Here is a 17,695-nt window from a genome sequence, read left to right on the forward strand (position 1 = left end):
CCGATATCCAAATTCCTTGATGCATCGAGGACATCCCCCCTCCTTTGAAAGACCTAACGGTGCTAAGAAAATTTATTAAAACAATAGAAAAATACAATTTAAGAATCAAAAAAAAATACAATAATAAAATTTTTACCCTAAAAGAATATAATGTAAAAGACTTAAGATAAAAAAAAAACTAAGATATTGTACTTAAGATATTTGAACTTAATTGTATATGGTCCAGTAGGCCCAGGTGGTCCAGGTGTGCCGGGTGGCTCGTCTGCTTCCGTCAGGGCTACTTTATTCACCCTGAGGAGGTCCTACGACGTCGTGAAGGTATAAGGCTACTCAATTCACCTTGATATCTCCACGTGTCGTAATGGGACCTTATCCTTGTTCATCTTTGGCGGTCGGCTGCGCTGTGGTTCCCTCATCCCGTCCGTCCGGAGGGGTCAGGGTCCTATGGTCAGCATCGTCGACCATCGTGAACTCTTGGAGGAGATTCTCTTCAATCTCGCTCCTGGGTACGTCTTCTGAGGTTTGCTGCTCGCGTCTTCGAAGTCGTTTCTTTCTCTTGTGTGTCCGGTGACTTCTCCGGATTTCCTCTCGGAGTGGTATGTCGACCGGACCGTCGAGGATGGGGTCGGTGTCCTCCTCCTCGTCGCCGTGCTCCATTGTCTCTATCAATAGAAGGCATTCGGCGTCTGGCATGTCATCTGCTGTCAGGCTAGATTCTTCCTCCTCGTCGACGTCCTCCATCGTCTCTAGTAATGGAACGCCGTAGGCTTCTTCTTCTTCTTCGGGTGTGCCTGTACTGATGTCCGCTGTTTCGGTTTCTTCAGTGGTCGGCTGACGTGGACGGTTGTCTAATACTTCATTGTCCTCTTGGGTTGACTGCTCTGCTTGTTGGGATGGGGTTTGATGGAATTCCAGCTGTTGTGGTTTGGCTTGCCTTTCTGCTGGGGTCGCCCAGTAGATGGTGGTTCGGCAGGCAGTACCAGCGTGTAGACATTTTCGGGGTATGTCTACATTGGCCTCTTCCTGCTCCAACCAAGGCATCCCTAACACAACGTCGTGGTTCAAATCCTCCATAACCATGCAGTTTACAGTCGTGTCCAGAGTGTCAATGTTCATATTGACTGCAGCAGTCCCTAGGGTGTGGGATGTGCTGCCCGTGCATGCCAGCTGAACCAGTCCTGGTCCTCGGTGCAGGTCCCGTCTCTGGATCAACCTCTGGTGAACGAAGTTCCCGGAGGCACCGGTGTCGACCAAAATCTTCACTTGCTGCCCGTTGATCCTTCCATAGAGTTGGGGGAGGCCTGCTGTCGAGGGTTGTACCTGAATAGGATTCAGTTGGGGCACCATCGTCACAACAGGGTTCAGTTGGCGCCCCGATTGGCGTTTCCCTGGTTCTGTGGGGTTGGAGGTGGTGATTGGTTCATTGATGGCATCCTATACTGTCCACTGGGGTTCCTCCATTCGTCTATCGCCTCAGGGTGTCGTGGAGCGTTATCCTGACGTGGGGGACGGTACGGTTGTTGTTGCTGCTGCTGCTGCTGGGGTTTGCCGGTCCGGCGGATGTCAGATTCTATGCCCTGGGCGATTGTCAGAAGGTCTTCCTCGGTCCTGGGGATGTTCGCTCTCAGGCAGATCGCGATGTCGGGTCTCAGTAAGTTGACGATGGTGATACACCTCTGGTCCTCAGGGGTGTAAGGTGCGAGACGTCTGAATAAGGCTGATTTACCGTTGATAAAGTCCTCCGTGGGTTCATCCTTCCGTTGATGCTCTCCATGAAGTTTTGACGTCAAGGCTGAAATCACGGCAGGGTCGTTGTATTTCCTTAGGAGACGGTCTCGGAATGTGTCGTACGGCAGGTCCGTGTGTGAAAACTTCTGGGCCCATTTCTTCGCGTCGCCGTGGAGTGAGTTGTCGATGAGATAGTCTATCCAGTTGTCCTCGTCTACATCGTATTTGGTTAAGAAATTTTCAGCTTTTGTCAAAAAGTTGAGAGGGTTTTCAGTGTCCCGGCCTGAGAATTGAGGGGGCTTCACATATGTAATCCTAGGCTTCGGTGGCTCAGGTTGAGGCATCTGGGGTGTAGTGCCTTGAGTAGTGGTTAGGGCCGTCATCGCTTGCATTAGGGCAGAGATGAAGTCAGCTGTGGAAGGCTGGCTTGAAGACGGTCCTGGGGTCGTGGATTCGGATTTTGTGGGTTGGGCGCCATGTTGCCGAGAGGGGGCATTTGGGCCTGTAGGACCCATCGCCGGCTCTTCGGGCTTCTTCCTATCCTCGGAATTGGATCGGGTATTCACCATCTTTGGTTTGTCGCTGGTAGAAAGGTTAAAGACTACCGCTGTTATAAATAACAGTTCCAGTGACAAATATCTGTTATAGGTAACGGTTCCAAGGAACAGTTACAAAGTAACAGAGCAAAAATGGAAAACAGATAGGTAAAAATGATCTAAGTATTCCTTGACTTACGGAAGGAATAACTTAGTAAACAATTAAATTAAATGGTATAAAAATATAATGCAAAGAAAAAAAAAATGTTTCTAAGTGTTTCTTGACTTACGGAAGAAACAACTTAGGACAGAAATATAGATAAATGAAATATGTAAATGTGAGAGTAAAATATGGAAATATTTCTAAGTGTTTCTTAACTTACGGAAGAAACGACTTAGAGTGGAAAAATAAAATACTCAAAATATAAAACGAGAAATGCAAAAATGAAACAGATTATAGAAATATGTCTAAGTGTTTCTTGACTTACGGAAGAAACAACTTAGCATAAAATAGAAAATGAAAGAAACAAATGTATTAAGTATTTTCTTAACTTAAGAAAGAAAATATCTTAGATAAAATATCGGAAATAATAATGCAACAATGATTATGAAAATATTTCTAAGAGTTCTTTGACTTACCGGAAAAGAACGGCTTAGACAAACAATTAAAATATCAAGTCAAATATTCAGAGAAATATTTCTAAGAGTTCTTTGACTTACCGGAAAGAACTACTTAGACAAGTACAAATCAAAATATAAAATAGAAAAAGCAAGATAAATATTTCTAAGTGTTCTTAACTTACGGAAGAACAACTTAGACACAAAATACAAGAAAAATAAACAATCAAAATAACCAATTAAAATATCAAACAATCAGTATATGAACAAATATAGATCAAAGTAATATTCTAACCTGAAAAGGTCTGAATATACAATAATGCTAAAATAAAAATGGTATATAAGAAATCAGAAATAAAACAATAACTTAGTAGGAACAATAATAGCACCGACTAGGTCTACAGTAGAAGAGCAAGCTCGACTGACCGATGAGAGAAAATCTACCTGCTTTTATGTAAAACAAATCCTTTGTTTTACGTAGCGAAAGTGGAATTTCCCTGCATCGAATCAATTAGAAATTTGGATTTGGCCAACCTTGGAATTCCCAAGTATTTTAACCGATATCCAAATTCCTTGATGCATCGAGGACAATGCAAGGTCACTTTTAGTCTTACCACCAATAGGATAAGTGGGTTTTCAAATATTTTTAGGGGGGGGGGTCATGACCCCGTGACCCCTCCCTCTGGATCCGCCACTGATTACACATAGCTATTTGTAATTTGCTGGCTTGGTTTACCCAAAATTTTAACACACCAGCCGCCACTGAGTGGTGGTGGTGTATCTACACATGGCTCATTGATGCAAGTATTAGTAACAGCTGGATACTATCTAAGCACTACTACCCCAAGATTTCCCATTTAGATTGCATAATAATAATTAATAATTGTAATAAAAATTTCTTTGACAGTAATTTCGTTATAATCATGAGTAAAAACTAGGAAAAAAATCATGATACTATCCCTGCACCGTTAAATAAGTATTCGCTAACATATAAACATCCTAATTCTTTGTGAATATATTATTGATGTATCCTCGGTATGTTATTAACTTGCATTTTCATTGGTAACCAAATCCAACTAAATTGCTCATCAGTAATCAGCAAAATTTTAATAAGACAATACAATGAGTTCTCGCGTATTGCTAAACTTAAGTGGATTTCCGCTTACATACTAGGAATTCCCACTTATACTGTTTACCGATTAATACTATTAGTAATTAATAATATTGCGGTGACTCCTGACTTATAGAGTTGGATTTTATTTTAAAGAATTTTAAAATATTTTAGTTACGAAATGTACTAGAGAAAATGAAAAGTTTTAAGGTATATTTTATTATTGGAACTCTATTGTTTTTTAATTATACTGCTGCGCACCTGGAAAAGCAACAAGTAGTGAGTATGCAGTTTTAATAAGTTATTTTGTGAATCTACTGTGAATAGTATTAATCTTAGCTCTAAGTTTAATATATGTATATATATATATATATATATATATATATATATATATATATATATATATATACATATATATACACTCAAAAATGTTTTGCATAATGTAATATTTTCAAAATTATCCACCTAACCTGGTAAAATCTATTTTTTTTTAACATAATACTTTATTATATATATAAAATTGTATGTTTTGAAAAAACAATAAACAAAATTTAAAGGATTAACAATTTATTATCATTATTTATAATATGTATTATAAATATATTTCTTTTAAATTTGTACAGATATAGGAACTAATACTTAATATACCCTATTTCCACCTCTTCCATCAATGCAAGACTGAATGCGATGTCCCATGCTTCTTATAAGTATATTAATGTAGTTCTGGTCCATGGTACCCCATTTTTCAATCGCTGCTATTCTAAGGTCTTGTGTGGCTGCCGAGACTGAATTTTTCTTTTGAGCATATCCCATCCGTGCTCAATGGGATTGAGGTCAGGTGAGCAAGGTGGCCATAAAAATAAATTCTGGACCAACAGCTCCTCGCCACAAGCGTACAACAGGCCTAAGAATGGTATCAATATAAATTTGTCCATTCATGTTACCAACAATAGGAATTAAAGGAGTTTTATTATTTAGCATGATACCGCCCCAAAACATTATGGAGCCACCTTGATATGGGACTCTTTGGACAGCTCGGTTAAGTATATCCTGTCGATTTGGGTTCCTCCAAATCCTAATTCGGCGATTATCCGACAAAAGGCTAATTTTGGTTTCATCAGAAAATAACACGGTTCCCCATCTGTTGTCATGCCATTGTAAATGTTCATTGGCCCATTCCAGTCGAGTCCTTTTCTGCTCTAACGTAAGCTTTGGTACAAACAATGGTCTTCTTGTAAATAAATTCGCCGAATGTAATCTGTTTCTAATAGTCTTATCGCAAATTACAATATTATGAGCTTGCTGGAGCTCTCTTCTAATAGCTGGGGCAGTCATAGTGGGGTTTCTCCGGGCAGTTAACGTTAAAAAGCGTTCTTGGACATTGGTAGTAATTCTGGGTCTTCCGCTTTTTGGACGATCGCTAACAGAATTCGTCTCTCGATATTTTTTCACAATCCGAGACACATCACTCTGATTAACTTCAACCCGGACAGCAACGTCGACTTGTGTGTGGCCTTCCTCAATCAAAGTAACGATTCTAGCTCTGTTGAACTCAGATATCATTGTCTATTCATATTGTTCACTACAAAGTGAATAAATCGCAAATCAATTTTTACAAATATCGGTTTTCGATGATGATGATGAACACAATATGAATACTGAGGATCTTTGCGATGATTAAGAAACAAAAAACAAGCAATAAAATACATTATTTTAGTATTTTTCTCCAAATAGAATTTTGGAAATTCGTTTTCTTTTCCTAATTAGGAAGATTATTAGGAAAGCTAAAATAGTTAAAAATATTATAACAGAAGTGGTGCTCAGTCCCATTGATAATCGGGGCAGTACGTCTATGGTATCTAGTGGTTGAATTTGGTCATGTGTCTCTGGAATTGTTAATTTTTCGATTTTCATCTCATGGTTTGGTATTAATTTTATTGGAACAATTTTTGGAATGGAAATGTCTTGTGACGTCTTTTTATTAAATTGGATACCTTCAATTATTATTGGTACATCTGTCGTCAAGAGGCTTGTTGAATTAATTTCTATCTGCTGGATTCTCATCGGGTGACCTATTCCTAGCAATATAACTTTGCTGGTCTCTTGGAAAAAGTTCTCTGTGATTAATATTTTTGTGCAATTATCTACATTGGGTATGTTACATTCGGATTGTACATAATTGGAACAGACTATGTTATCGCCTTGTCCTATGCAAGTATCGAACCATTTATTATTTGTATAGTAGCTTGCAGGTGGCAGAATCATAACATGATCTTTGTGTGGAATGGGGTAGATTTTATAGATAGTGTAAGGAATTTCATGGAGTATAGGGATATTAATTATTATGAGCATTGTATTTGAAGTTACACAAACTAAAGTTTTTGTTGACTCTATAAGTTCATAAGGTTCATTACTATTGGGGATTGAATTTCTGGGATAAATTTTGAGAAGGTGTTCTTTAAGGTCTATTATTTCCTTTAAAGTGAATAATTCTATATTAGAGATAGGCAGATTTCGCATTTATTGATAAAATTAGAAATAGTTGTCTGCATTGAGGGCCAATAAAATTTTTGTTTTAAGTGTTTGTAAGTTTCAATTATTCTGTTGTGGTTTTCTACGTGATATTTCTCTATGCATTATATTTGTTGATTTTCTTTTTCTATGTCCTGAAGTAGTATATTGCAAAATATTGCTTTGACTGTGGAATTTATTTTTTCTTTAAAATAGTTACAGATAAAAGGTCTAAATTCGTGAGGGATTGATATTGCAAATTTTTGGTTTGGTCTAAGGATATTTTGGAAGGTATTTGCTATTTCTGTTTTCCAATTATTTGTCACAGTGACAGTGTAACGGTGTTTGTTAAAAATTCTTTTGTATTTTATTTCAAAATTATTTGACTCTGGTTTGAAAATAATTTGGTTTGAGGATAAATTCATTGGTTCAGGTGAAATCTCTATTCCAGTGATAGGGTTCTCAACTGATGTATGTTGTGTGTTAGTACTATTTTGTAAGTTGTCAACATCGGCAAGGAAATCGTCAATGTCGAAATTTTCGGGTGGTTCAGCACATTCTGAACTCGAGCTTAGGGCATTTATTTGAACTCGGCTAAGAGCATCAGCAACTTGATTCTCTTTACCTTATTTATATTTGACTTCAAAATCATATTCTTCTAGTTTAAGTCTCCATCGGGCTAGTCTAGAAGTGTTGTCTTTAATTTTGTAGATCCATATGAGAGGATTGTGATCTGTTTCTACAGTGAATTTTTGATTGTATAAATACATACGGAAGTGTTTACAAGAATCTAGTATGGCTAAAAGTTCTTTTTCAATAGTGGAGTAGTTTTGTTCTGAAGAATTAAGAGTTCGAGAATAGGCAATTTAGGCAATAGGGTGGTTGTTTTGAGATAATACTGATCCTATAACTATATTAGAGGCATCTGTAGTCAGTACAAAAGGCTTTTCGAAGTTTGGGTATTGTAGAACTGGGGAATTAGTTAACAATTGTTTGCATTTTGCAAAACATTCTAAATAATTTGGATTAGTAGGGTCAATAGTTGCTCCTTTTCGAGTACATCTCGAAAATGGGGATGTTATTTTTGCAAAGTTGGGTATGAATCTTCGGTAGTAAACGAATAAACCGGGAAATGATTTAATTTCTTTTACTGTTTTTGGTAGAGGGTATTTTTGTATAGCTTCGATTTTTGCTGGGTTAGGTTTGATTCCTTCGGTTGTTACTACGTGACCTAAGAAAGAAACTTCTTTCGTGAGGAACTCGGATTTGTCTAACTGAATTTTTAAATTATTTTTTCTGAATGTGTCAAAAATAGTTGCAATATGAACTAAGTGTTCTTGCAGTGACTTGGAAAAAATAATGACATCGTCCATGTAGACGAAGCAAAACTTATGAATAAAGGGCCTAAGAATATTGTCCATTAACCTTCCGAATGTTGCTGGGTATTCTTTAAATTAAAGGGCATACGTAAAAATTCAGAGTGACCATGCGGAACTGAAAAGGCTGTTTTCCGAATAGAATCCGGATGAACTTCAATCTGATGGTAACCTTGAGCTAAATCTAATGTTGTGAAATAACCGACTTTTCCTAAGTTATCCAGTATCTCATCTATCTGAGGAAGTGGGTAACGATCACTTTCAGTATGATCATTGAGCTTTCTGTAGTCAATTACTAATCTAAATTTTTTCTGACCTGAGGCATCAGCTTTTTTTTGGTACTATCCAAGCTAATCCTAAGACAATTTTCTACAATATGGAGTGTTACAAAATTAGAATAGGTCAGTCAGGCGAACCGATTGACAATCGGCGTCTTTCCACGTCCGGGGTGGGAGATGTGAAATGGGCTACCGGGCTCAATGCGACAGGGAACCAGGTCGCAGGTGCACAAAGGACTACTGGAACACTAAATAAAATCTCTTTTCGGAAAACCAACAGATTTGGAACTTGGAATATACGAGGTTTGATCCAACATCCTGGAAAGTTACATATAATAGAGAGAGAAATGGCTGATTATCGAATTTCTATGCTTGGCATCAGTGAAACTCACTGGAAGGGTAAGGGGCATTTCCGAAGCGCCTCTGGCAATACCATTTATTTCTCAGGCCACCAAACAGAGAGCATCAATGGGGTTGCAATTATAATACCACCCACATTCCAGAACTACGTAAATGGATATGATGCAGTTAATGACAGAATTATACATCTGAGACTAAAGTGCTCAACATCCATCCTCCACATCATACAAATATATGCCCCGACAGCCACGGCAGAACAAGCAACACTAGAAGACTTTTATATGGCTCTCGAAGGTGTACTTGATAAAATACCAAACAAAGACATAGTGGTGATACTAGGCGACTTTAATGCCAAACTTGGAAGAACGAATCTAGATGACCACATGAAGATGATTGTAGGGCCATATGGTCTAGGAGATAGGAATGAGCGAGGAGACCGACTATTAGAATTCTGCAACCAAAGGAAATTCTCTGTAATGAACACGCATTTCAAGCATCATCCGCGTAGACTCTATACCTGGAAATCACCTGGAGATAGAACAAGAAATCAAATAGACTTTATTCTGATCAGTTCGAGATGGAAGTCTTCAATTACCAACGCAAAAACATTTCCAGGAGCAGAATGCGGAAGCGATCACCAGCTCTTGATGGCTGATTACAGAATACGTTTCAAGAACATACGCAAAGCTTCTCCCCGTTCTTTTAGGCTAACGGACCCCGAATTAGCTACCTTTAAAGAGATAATTGAACCAGCACTAACCAGAATAGAGAACAATCAGGCAGAACAAAGTGTGGATGAAGCCTGGACAGATATTAAAGAAACCATCGTAACAACAGTGAACCAATGTCGCCAACCATCTATAAATAATAGCATTAAACCGTGGATCAGCAGAAACACGTGGAAAGTGATTGAACAAAGAAAGCAACTTAAAGTTGGCCCCTGTGATCAACAGACATATAAAGCTCTCTCCAGAGATATTCAACGAAGATGCCGAAAAGACAAACAAGAATACATCTCTGAAATCTGTCAAGAAATAGAAAATCACGGATATCGAAATGAAACCAAAGACCTCTTCCGGAAAGTCAAAATTCTTGCGAGAGAATTTAAACCCAAGAACTATGCAATAGAGGACAAACAGGGTATTATCATAAGTGATATCGACAGAGTGTTGGAAACATGGAAAAACTATTGTTCAGAGCTCTACAGGGAAGAACACGTAAATCTAGGCCACACTTCGGCCCTCGAAAACATCGCATACAACCCTGAACCTGAAATTCTGCTGTCCGAGATTGAAGAAGCTGTAACTCACCTCAAGAAGAATAAATCCCCTGGTTGCGATGATATCACGGGAGAGCTCCTTCAGAACATGGGAGACAAAGGATGTTACATAATGTGGAAACTTTGTAATAAAATTTGGAGATGCGGAAAGTGGCCCAGAGAATGGCGCACATCATTGTGCATACCAATCCATAAAAAAGGAACAACTACAAAGTGTAGTAATTATCGTACCATCTCACTGATTTCCCATCCAAGCAAAATATTACTAAGAATCATTAAACGCCGTTTGCAACAATACTTAGACAAACAAATTCCCCAAGAACAAGCAGGCTTTGTCAAAGGGAAGGGTACGAGAGAGCAAATCCTTAATATGCGGCAGCTCATAGAAAAGGCCCGCGAATTTAAAATTCCAATAATAATCTGTTTTCTAGACTACCAAAAGGCATTTGATTGTGTGAAGTGGGAAGTTCTCTGGACAGTTCTTCATGAGATGGGAGTTCCAGATCATTTGGCAATATTAATTAAAAACTTATACGAAGATAACTCAGTTAAAATAAGAATTGAAAACCAGCAATCTGATACCTTCAAAACCAGCAGAGGTGTACGACAAGGGTGCATACTATCTCCAGACCTGTTCAATTTATATGGAGAATACATAATGAGGAACGCACTCGATGGATGGAGAGGCGGCATCTCCATTGCAGGAAAAAAGATCTCAAACTTAAGATTCGCAGACGATACAACACTGATAGCAACATCTGAAGAGGAGATGTCGAGACTGATAAAGAGAGTAGAAACCGAAAGCAACAAGTGTGGGCTCAAGATTAATAATCAGAAAACAAAAATCATGATTGTGGACCACGCGAATATCCTCCAAACAACAGGCGCCCTAAATCAATTCGAGAAAGTAGACGAGTTCACGTATCTAGGATCTTCCTTAAGCAATGCAGCCTCCTCCCATACGGAAATTCGCAGAAGAATAGGGATGGCCAAGAACGCGATGAGTCGACTGTCAAAAATATGGAAAGACCGCTCTTTATCCAAAAAACTCAAAATGAGACTGGTACGGACACTCATTTTTTCAATCTTCAGTTACGGTGCCGAAACATGGACAATAAAATCAGAGGATAGGAAAAGGATTGACCCATTCGAAATGTGGTGCTGGAGACGAATGCTACGCGTCTCGTGGACGGAGCACAGATCCAATCAGTCGATTCTCGAAGAGCTAAACATTCAGACCAGACTCTCCTCTCAGTGTCTTGCAAATGTTTTAAAGTTTTTTGGCCACATTGCGAGAAGAGACAATGACAACTTAGAAAGATTAATTGTATGCGGAAACGTAGAAGGACGTAGAGGCAGAGGACGCTCACCTATCCGATGGTCAGATCAAATACAGAAAGCCACTGGAGAGACGTTTTCCGAGTCCATGAGAGCAGCCCAAAATCGCAAGAGATGGAGAGAATTGACAGCCCGCATTGTAGGAAATCACGATCCTCAGCAATGAGGAAACGACAAGAGAGAGAGAAACTGGAGCTGAGTACGGTGAAATTGACAGTCGAATTATCTTATTATCTAATAAATTATTTATTTGTTTTTTTATTTCCTCCTGCATTGTTTTGGGATGACGAAAACCCTTTACGTAAATCGGATTTTCATCCTTCGTTTTGATTTCGTGTCTAACAGCTGATGTGAAAGTTAAATTTTTGTTTTCGTCGTTAAAATACATCCTTATATTTCTTACAAAGATTTATAATTTTATACTTTTCTTCGTTGTTTAAGTGCGAAGTTCGTATTTTATTTTCATTAAAATGTGTAGGAATTTGTGCTATATCATAATTACAGAAGTTCTCAACTTCAATTCTCTTATTAAATTTCATAGGCGTCGGTAATTCGATAGTCTCTATAAAACCATTTTTTGCAATGGGGAATTTTGCAATTTTGAATAGAATGGGGAATTTTGATACCATGAAAGTGTCTTTCACGCAATAAAACTTCGCCGTTATTTATGTTTACGGGAATTTTCTGATATAATGTTTGGAATGGAATGCTTACGTGGGGATTCTCAAAGGTTAAAATATGAGTCGCATAATTGATAGTGGCATGGAATCTCTTTAAATCGTAATTTCCTAGTAGGATATCAAAATATTGGCTGAAATCGGCGATTTTTATGTCGAATGTCTGTGGAATTCCATATTACCTAAATAGTGGTGTCTTAATATTTAATTCATGCTTGGAAGTAATTTTCATTGACGTTAGCGAAAAAGGTTTTTGATAAATATGTTTTTTATCAAATAGTTTGAGAGCTCGCGGGTTTATATTTGAATGGGAACCGCCGGTGTCAATCAAAACGAGTAGATGTGTTTTGGGTATGACGAAGCAGGGCAACCCAGGGGAACTTTCGATATTATGTAGGTTTATACAGGGGTGGATGATCGTCTAACGGGATGGCTTGAAAATCCTGATGATTTTCATCATGGAAATCGGGCTCTTGTTCGGATTCATAATTTTCGAAATCATTTTCGAAATATTGGGTATCATTCGAGTATATGTTAAAATTGTGGCTTCTATTAGTTGTAATTGTCATGGGCTGATGGTTTCTGGTTATGGTAGTTTGAACACCGCTATTGGAGTGGCAAAATTTGGTTGGGGTCGAGGAGCTTTATATTTATTTAATCTTTGTTGGGTATTTTCCGGAACATTGTTTCGTTGAAAGGATTTGTTTTGTTCGTAAGAACCGAAATTTTGTCTCTGAGGAAAACTGTAGTTCTGTTGTGGAGTGAAGTTAAAGTTGGGCTTTGTGTTGTGGAAAGGTGTGTTGTGAGTCGAAGGTCTCACATAATTTGAATGCGTGGGTTGGAAGTTTGTGGATCTTTGATTATTCGAAGATTGATAGGGTTTATTTTTCATTGGGTGCTTTTTGTTTTGTTGGCTCTTAAGGAAGTTCATGTATTGTTGCTGACTTTTGTGATTATCGTATGCAATACACTTTTGAAGGGCTTCCTCTAGGGAATTTAGTTCGAAATGCGATAAGTATTCTCATTAAGGCTCATTAATTCCAGTACAGAAGGTCTTAAGGGCAATGTTTTTAAAGTATGGAGTTTTAAAAGTTACTGTCGCGGGATTGTCGTTTAGGGTGATATGTTGGAGTAAGTCATTCAGATTTGTAGTTATTCTTTGATGATAATTGTCATAGTATTCACTATGTTTTTGGACGGTGTTGGATAATTGTGTTACTAATATGTCTTTGGAACGTCTGTCTCCGTATTTAGTTAATAAGGCTGGACGAATCTCTGTCCAATTGGTTTTATTAGAATAGTTTAAGAAATTTCTAGGTTCTCCTTTAATTCGAGATACGATATGGGAATTTAAGATAAACTCTTGGGACGGATTTAAATATTTGTGCCTAAAAAAACTATTAAATTATCTACTGCTTTAATAAAGATGGAGAAGTTGTCTCCAGAAGAGAATTCGGGCAGAGTTGAGCAAAGGCTAGCAATATCGCTATTGGTTATCGGCATTTTGGAATATTATTTAGATGCAAGCTTGGATTTAGAGGTTTGTAGATTTGTTTTTATTTTTAAATTCAAATTATCGATTAGTAAATTTAAATTTTCGATACTATTTTGGGAAATATCATTCAATGTACTCATAAAATTATGCAAACATGTAAAAATATAAATGCAAATATATATAAAAAATTTGTTGAAGTAAAAATATTTTAAATAATATAAAATAAATTCAATGTAAATGATTAAAAATTCAATAAAAATAATAAATGCTCATAAATAATGGTAAATAAAGGAAAAACGTACGCAAGGATGATTGTGTTTGATTTCCAATACATTTTTCTCTTCTAACAGGTTCTTTAGGATTTCATCAAACTAATGTAGACCAGGAAACGACCAAGTTTCTGTATGAAATATCCTGTGGTTCGCAGCGCCAGAAATGTTTCTTCAACGTTAAGTTTCCAAAAAAAATCTTTATTTCCAAATTAAAAGTTTACAATTTTGAGAAATACTACAAACTACTACATTTAATGATTTAAACTTGACTATTGAAACATAATAATTACCATAATAATAAAAATATTGATTTCTTCCTTTTTATAACATTGAACATCGGAATCTGCTATATATATATATATATATATATATATATATATATATATATATATATATATATATATATATACATATATGGTGGAGCAGTAAGGCAAGAGATAAGGGCTTGCGTCTCGGTGATACTCTTCCATAGATCCCTACCGGAAGGGCGTGGCGCCTAAATACCGGTATATATATATATATATATATATATATATATATATATATATATATATATATATATATATATATATTATATTTTATTTTATAGTTTATATTTTTATATTTTAATTTTCTAAACCGTTATGAAAGATTATGTTTTTTGTTATTCTGCGATCTCTTTGGGAGTATTGTATATAAGTCAGTCTTATTCAATTTTTCCTTTATCGTTATTCGAACTTTTGAATTCACATTCTTGATCGGTTGGAATTGATTTCTTTTATTTCTCATATCAGGAACAATTTTGTGAACCAGTGAACCACTTTTTAGATTTTTCTCTGTAGAAAAGTAAAATACTAACGTACATTAGAGAAATTATTATATACCAGAATTTGATACTTGGCCTTAAGCCATTTATTTATTTGAAGATTACAATTTCTTTAATTGGATCATGAGATAGGCGCTCGGAGTGGCCAGAAAAGAGATAAAAGCGAAAAAATTTTCATTATTTTCGCTTTTATTTTGGCCTTCCTCAGCAATAACTTTTCATTTTACTTATAATTCAATACGTATTATAAGTCTAAGTCTACTTCGTACGTTTCTAGTCGCGACGTAGACGTCTATGGCTACGTTTAACACAATTTTATTTGAAGTGTCACATGTTGCAATTACTTATCAATACCTTAAATATGTAGTCTCCAACTGTCGAGACTTATAGCTGTGACGACATGCTGGCAAGGAGTTTGCGTTACCAGTCGAGAGCTTTAAGGAACTGTCATCTACCTGTAGATATTTCTCGGTGACGTATCAGGCGTTGCGTTCAATTATCATGTTTCACGTCAAAATGTCACGTTTCATCAAAATGTTGCGTTCCATGTCAAAATGTCGCGTGTGATGTCAAAGGTGGCCATTGTCCATCGAGTTAGAATCTATGGAGAAGCTATAAGCATATTAACGTATGTACTAAAAACGGCGTAGGTAGGCGTGGCTAACTGTGATATCAATATGGCGGTGGGATCATGGCCGGAACTAATAATATTAAAACTACTATAAAAATATGACTAGTTATTCAGAAGATTTAATCATAATCTAAAAAAATGCAATACATTTTTATTAAACTATGATTTATTTATCCCGCGGTAAACACTAAAAACACGATATATTATACATGAAGATAAATTAATACAGTCCAATACTATTAATTTATTCTCTGAAGTACGGGCCATTACTTTGTTTACATATTTGTATACTAACCTGTAGAATATTATTCCTGAAGATTTTTTATTAACATTGCTTCTGCCACTGCAACAACGTTGAAAATAAGAAACCATTATTATGCACTATCACAATATATTATTACAGTTTCTATAAAAGTATTATAAAACTAAAAATATTCGAAAAACGACAAACGTAAATAAACATATACGATCTGTCAAAAGTGTCAAAACAATATGGCCGAAGTGAGGTCGTTTTTAGTCACGTGATGCCCTCTCCATAGATTCTAACTCGATGCCATTGTCTCTTAGACTCCATTGGCATTACACTTAGTCCGGCGGGCGAACAGAACAAGATAATGATCTTTAGCCCAGATAACAATAAAATTGACAGATGGTCAATTATCTTTTCAAAATGTATGTCACGTGATTTCCTAAATTAATTGATGGTAGAAAAAATATAGTATACACCTCACGTATGTGATAATCATTAAGACATATACGTACAAACTAAAGAGTAAAGTAAAAACTTAAAACGTGAAATTACCTAATTGTCGTAGATAAAATATAGTATGCACCTCAAGTATGTGATAATCATACACATATACAAATTTAAAAAATTAGTACTAACTTAGAAAGAGCGTGTGCATACAATATACATATAAAATATTGTATGCACAAGATAAATTCCGAATTTCTGGAATGTAGATATGATATTGCTCGGGATGGAAGCCAAGTCAAATATTGCCCCGATGTCTTCAACTGTATAAATATCAACAGTTTTTATAAGAGATCTAATAGCCAATTGGCAGACGCTGCTTTGTAAAAAGCCCTAAAAGGCTTAAACACGGAGACAAACAGAGACATTGACTTATTGATACTATTGATCCATATGGGTATTATTCAATCACAGGTAGGTTTACTTTTTATATAAATAATGATTATTTTTTTCATTTTTAGATTCATGTGGTAATCTTTTATGAAGACTTACCATTCTGTGCACATACAAAGGATGCTATTCTGCAAGAAGTTCAGCCACTATTAGATGCGGGGCTTTCGAAATATATAAAATTCGAGTTATTACCATATGAAGAAAATACGGTAAATTTTCATTTTTGATACTTTTATCTACTATTTTTAAAGATTATGCCAATTTTTGTCACAATAATTTAAATATAATTAATAAAATTTTGTACATGTACACGATGTCCCACGATGACTGAAACAAGGCGACGGACTAGCTCAACGCTCTTTAATCTTGTTCTTGAATATGTAATTAGACGGTTGACGGTGAGCGGAAATAACATACTTACAAACAAGTATCCCCAATTAGAAGCATACGCAGATGATATAAACATAATGAGCAGAACAGTGAATGCAGCGGAAGAAACCTACGTTGAGTTGAAACAGAGTGCAGAAGCAGTAGGGCTAGCAATAAATACAAATAAAACAAAACTACTCATACAAACCAGATCAAATAGACCGATACAACAACACTTTGTTCACAGTTTTTTTGTTTGACCATGTAAATAGATTCACATACCTAGGAATGGATTTGGTCGCAAGCAATGAAGAAGAACCGGAAATAAATATAAGGCTTATGCTGGCAAATAAAGCCTATTTCGCGATGGGCCACATATTCAAATCGCGAGACGTAGACCCGAAAACAAAACTCCGGGTCTATAAAACAATAATCAGGCCCATAATACGTTATGGTTGTGAAACATGGGGGGTGACACAGAAATCTGCCTATGCATTAGATGTGTTTGAAAGAAAAATATTACGTAGGATACTGGACCCAATAAGTGAAAACAACAACTGGCGAATTAGGTATAATAGAGAAATATACAAGCAATATAGCGAACCAACTCTAGAACAATACACTAAACTGCAGAGATTACGGTGGGCAGGGCACGTGGTCCGCATGCATGAGAATAGAATCCCCAGAAAATTACTAAATGCAAGAATGCAGAGAAAAAGACCTGTTGGAAGACCTAAAAAGAGATGGGAAGACGAAGTCGATGAGGATGCCAGGAACTGCCTGGGAACGCGTTCATGGAAAAGAACAGCGGTAAATCGAGATGATTGGAGAAGCTGTTGAAGGAGGCCAAGGCCCGATTTGGGCTGTAGTGTCATTGGATGGATGGATGGACACGATGTCCCAACGAAAATTTATACCCCCTATAACAAACATAAAAATATATATTTTTAAATACACAATGGAAATAAATTCAATTTTTATATTAAGAAGAACCAATTTTTATGCAAAAATAATTCTTGCAGTTTTAACCCTTTGCTCGTGGTTGCAACCCCACACAAATATTTAAATAAGATGAAAACTTAATTTGGAAGAGGCCTTCGTTGCAAAGTTTTAAAGTTAAAAAATTAATCTTCTTTTTCATGTGCCTAATCCTTTAAGGCCATT

At 36.5% G+C, this 17,695-nt stretch overlaps 1 protein-coding gene and 1 long non-coding RNA gene across 2 annotated transcripts in view; one reads left to right on the forward strand and one right to left on the reverse strand.

The window, feature by feature from the left end:
- Window positions 1–369: 369 nt before the first annotated feature.
- On the reverse strand, window positions 370–2,111 carry LOC140436001 (activity-regulated cytoskeleton-associated protein-like). The gene is made up of 2 exons (XM_072524713.1): window positions 1,441–2,111; window positions 370–502 (listed from the first exon to the last, which is right to left on the reverse strand). The coding sequence occupies exons 1-2, from the start codon at window positions 2,109–2,111 to the stop codon at window positions 370–372; spliced, it is 804 nt and encodes a 267-aa protein (XP_072380814.1).
- A 1,883-nt stretch (window positions 2,112–3,994) lies between these two features.
- Window positions 3,995–17,695, forward strand: part of LOC140435992 (uncharacterized) — a 36,368-nt gene continuing 22,667 nt past the window's right edge. Inside the window, exons 1-2 of the long non-coding RNA XR_011950242.1 lie at window positions 3,995–4,272; window positions 16,231–16,371. This is a non-coding gene — a long non-coding RNA (uncharacterized lncRNA). The remainder of the gene's footprint in view (window positions 4,273–16,230; window positions 16,372–17,695) is intronic.

The sequence above is a fragment of the Diabrotica undecimpunctata genome, chromosome 3 (genome assembly GCF_040954645.1).
Source record: "Diabrotica undecimpunctata isolate CICGRU chromosome 3, icDiaUnde3, whole genome shotgun sequence".
In the NCBI taxonomy this organism is placed as follows: Eukaryota; Metazoa; Arthropoda; class Insecta; order Coleoptera; family Chrysomelidae; genus Diabrotica; species Diabrotica undecimpunctata.

What these genes read in the sequence shown, in the direction of transcription:
- LOC140436001 (XM_072524713.1), bottom strand. Translation starts at nt 2,111, where the DNA reads ATGACGGCCCTAACCACTACTCAAGGCACTACACCCCAGATGCCTCAA. An exon ending in TGGAGGAACCCCAGTGGACA is followed by an intron (nt 503 to 1,440) that starts GTATAGGATGCC and finishes AGACGTACCCAG; the next exon opens with GAGCGAGATTGAAGAGAATC.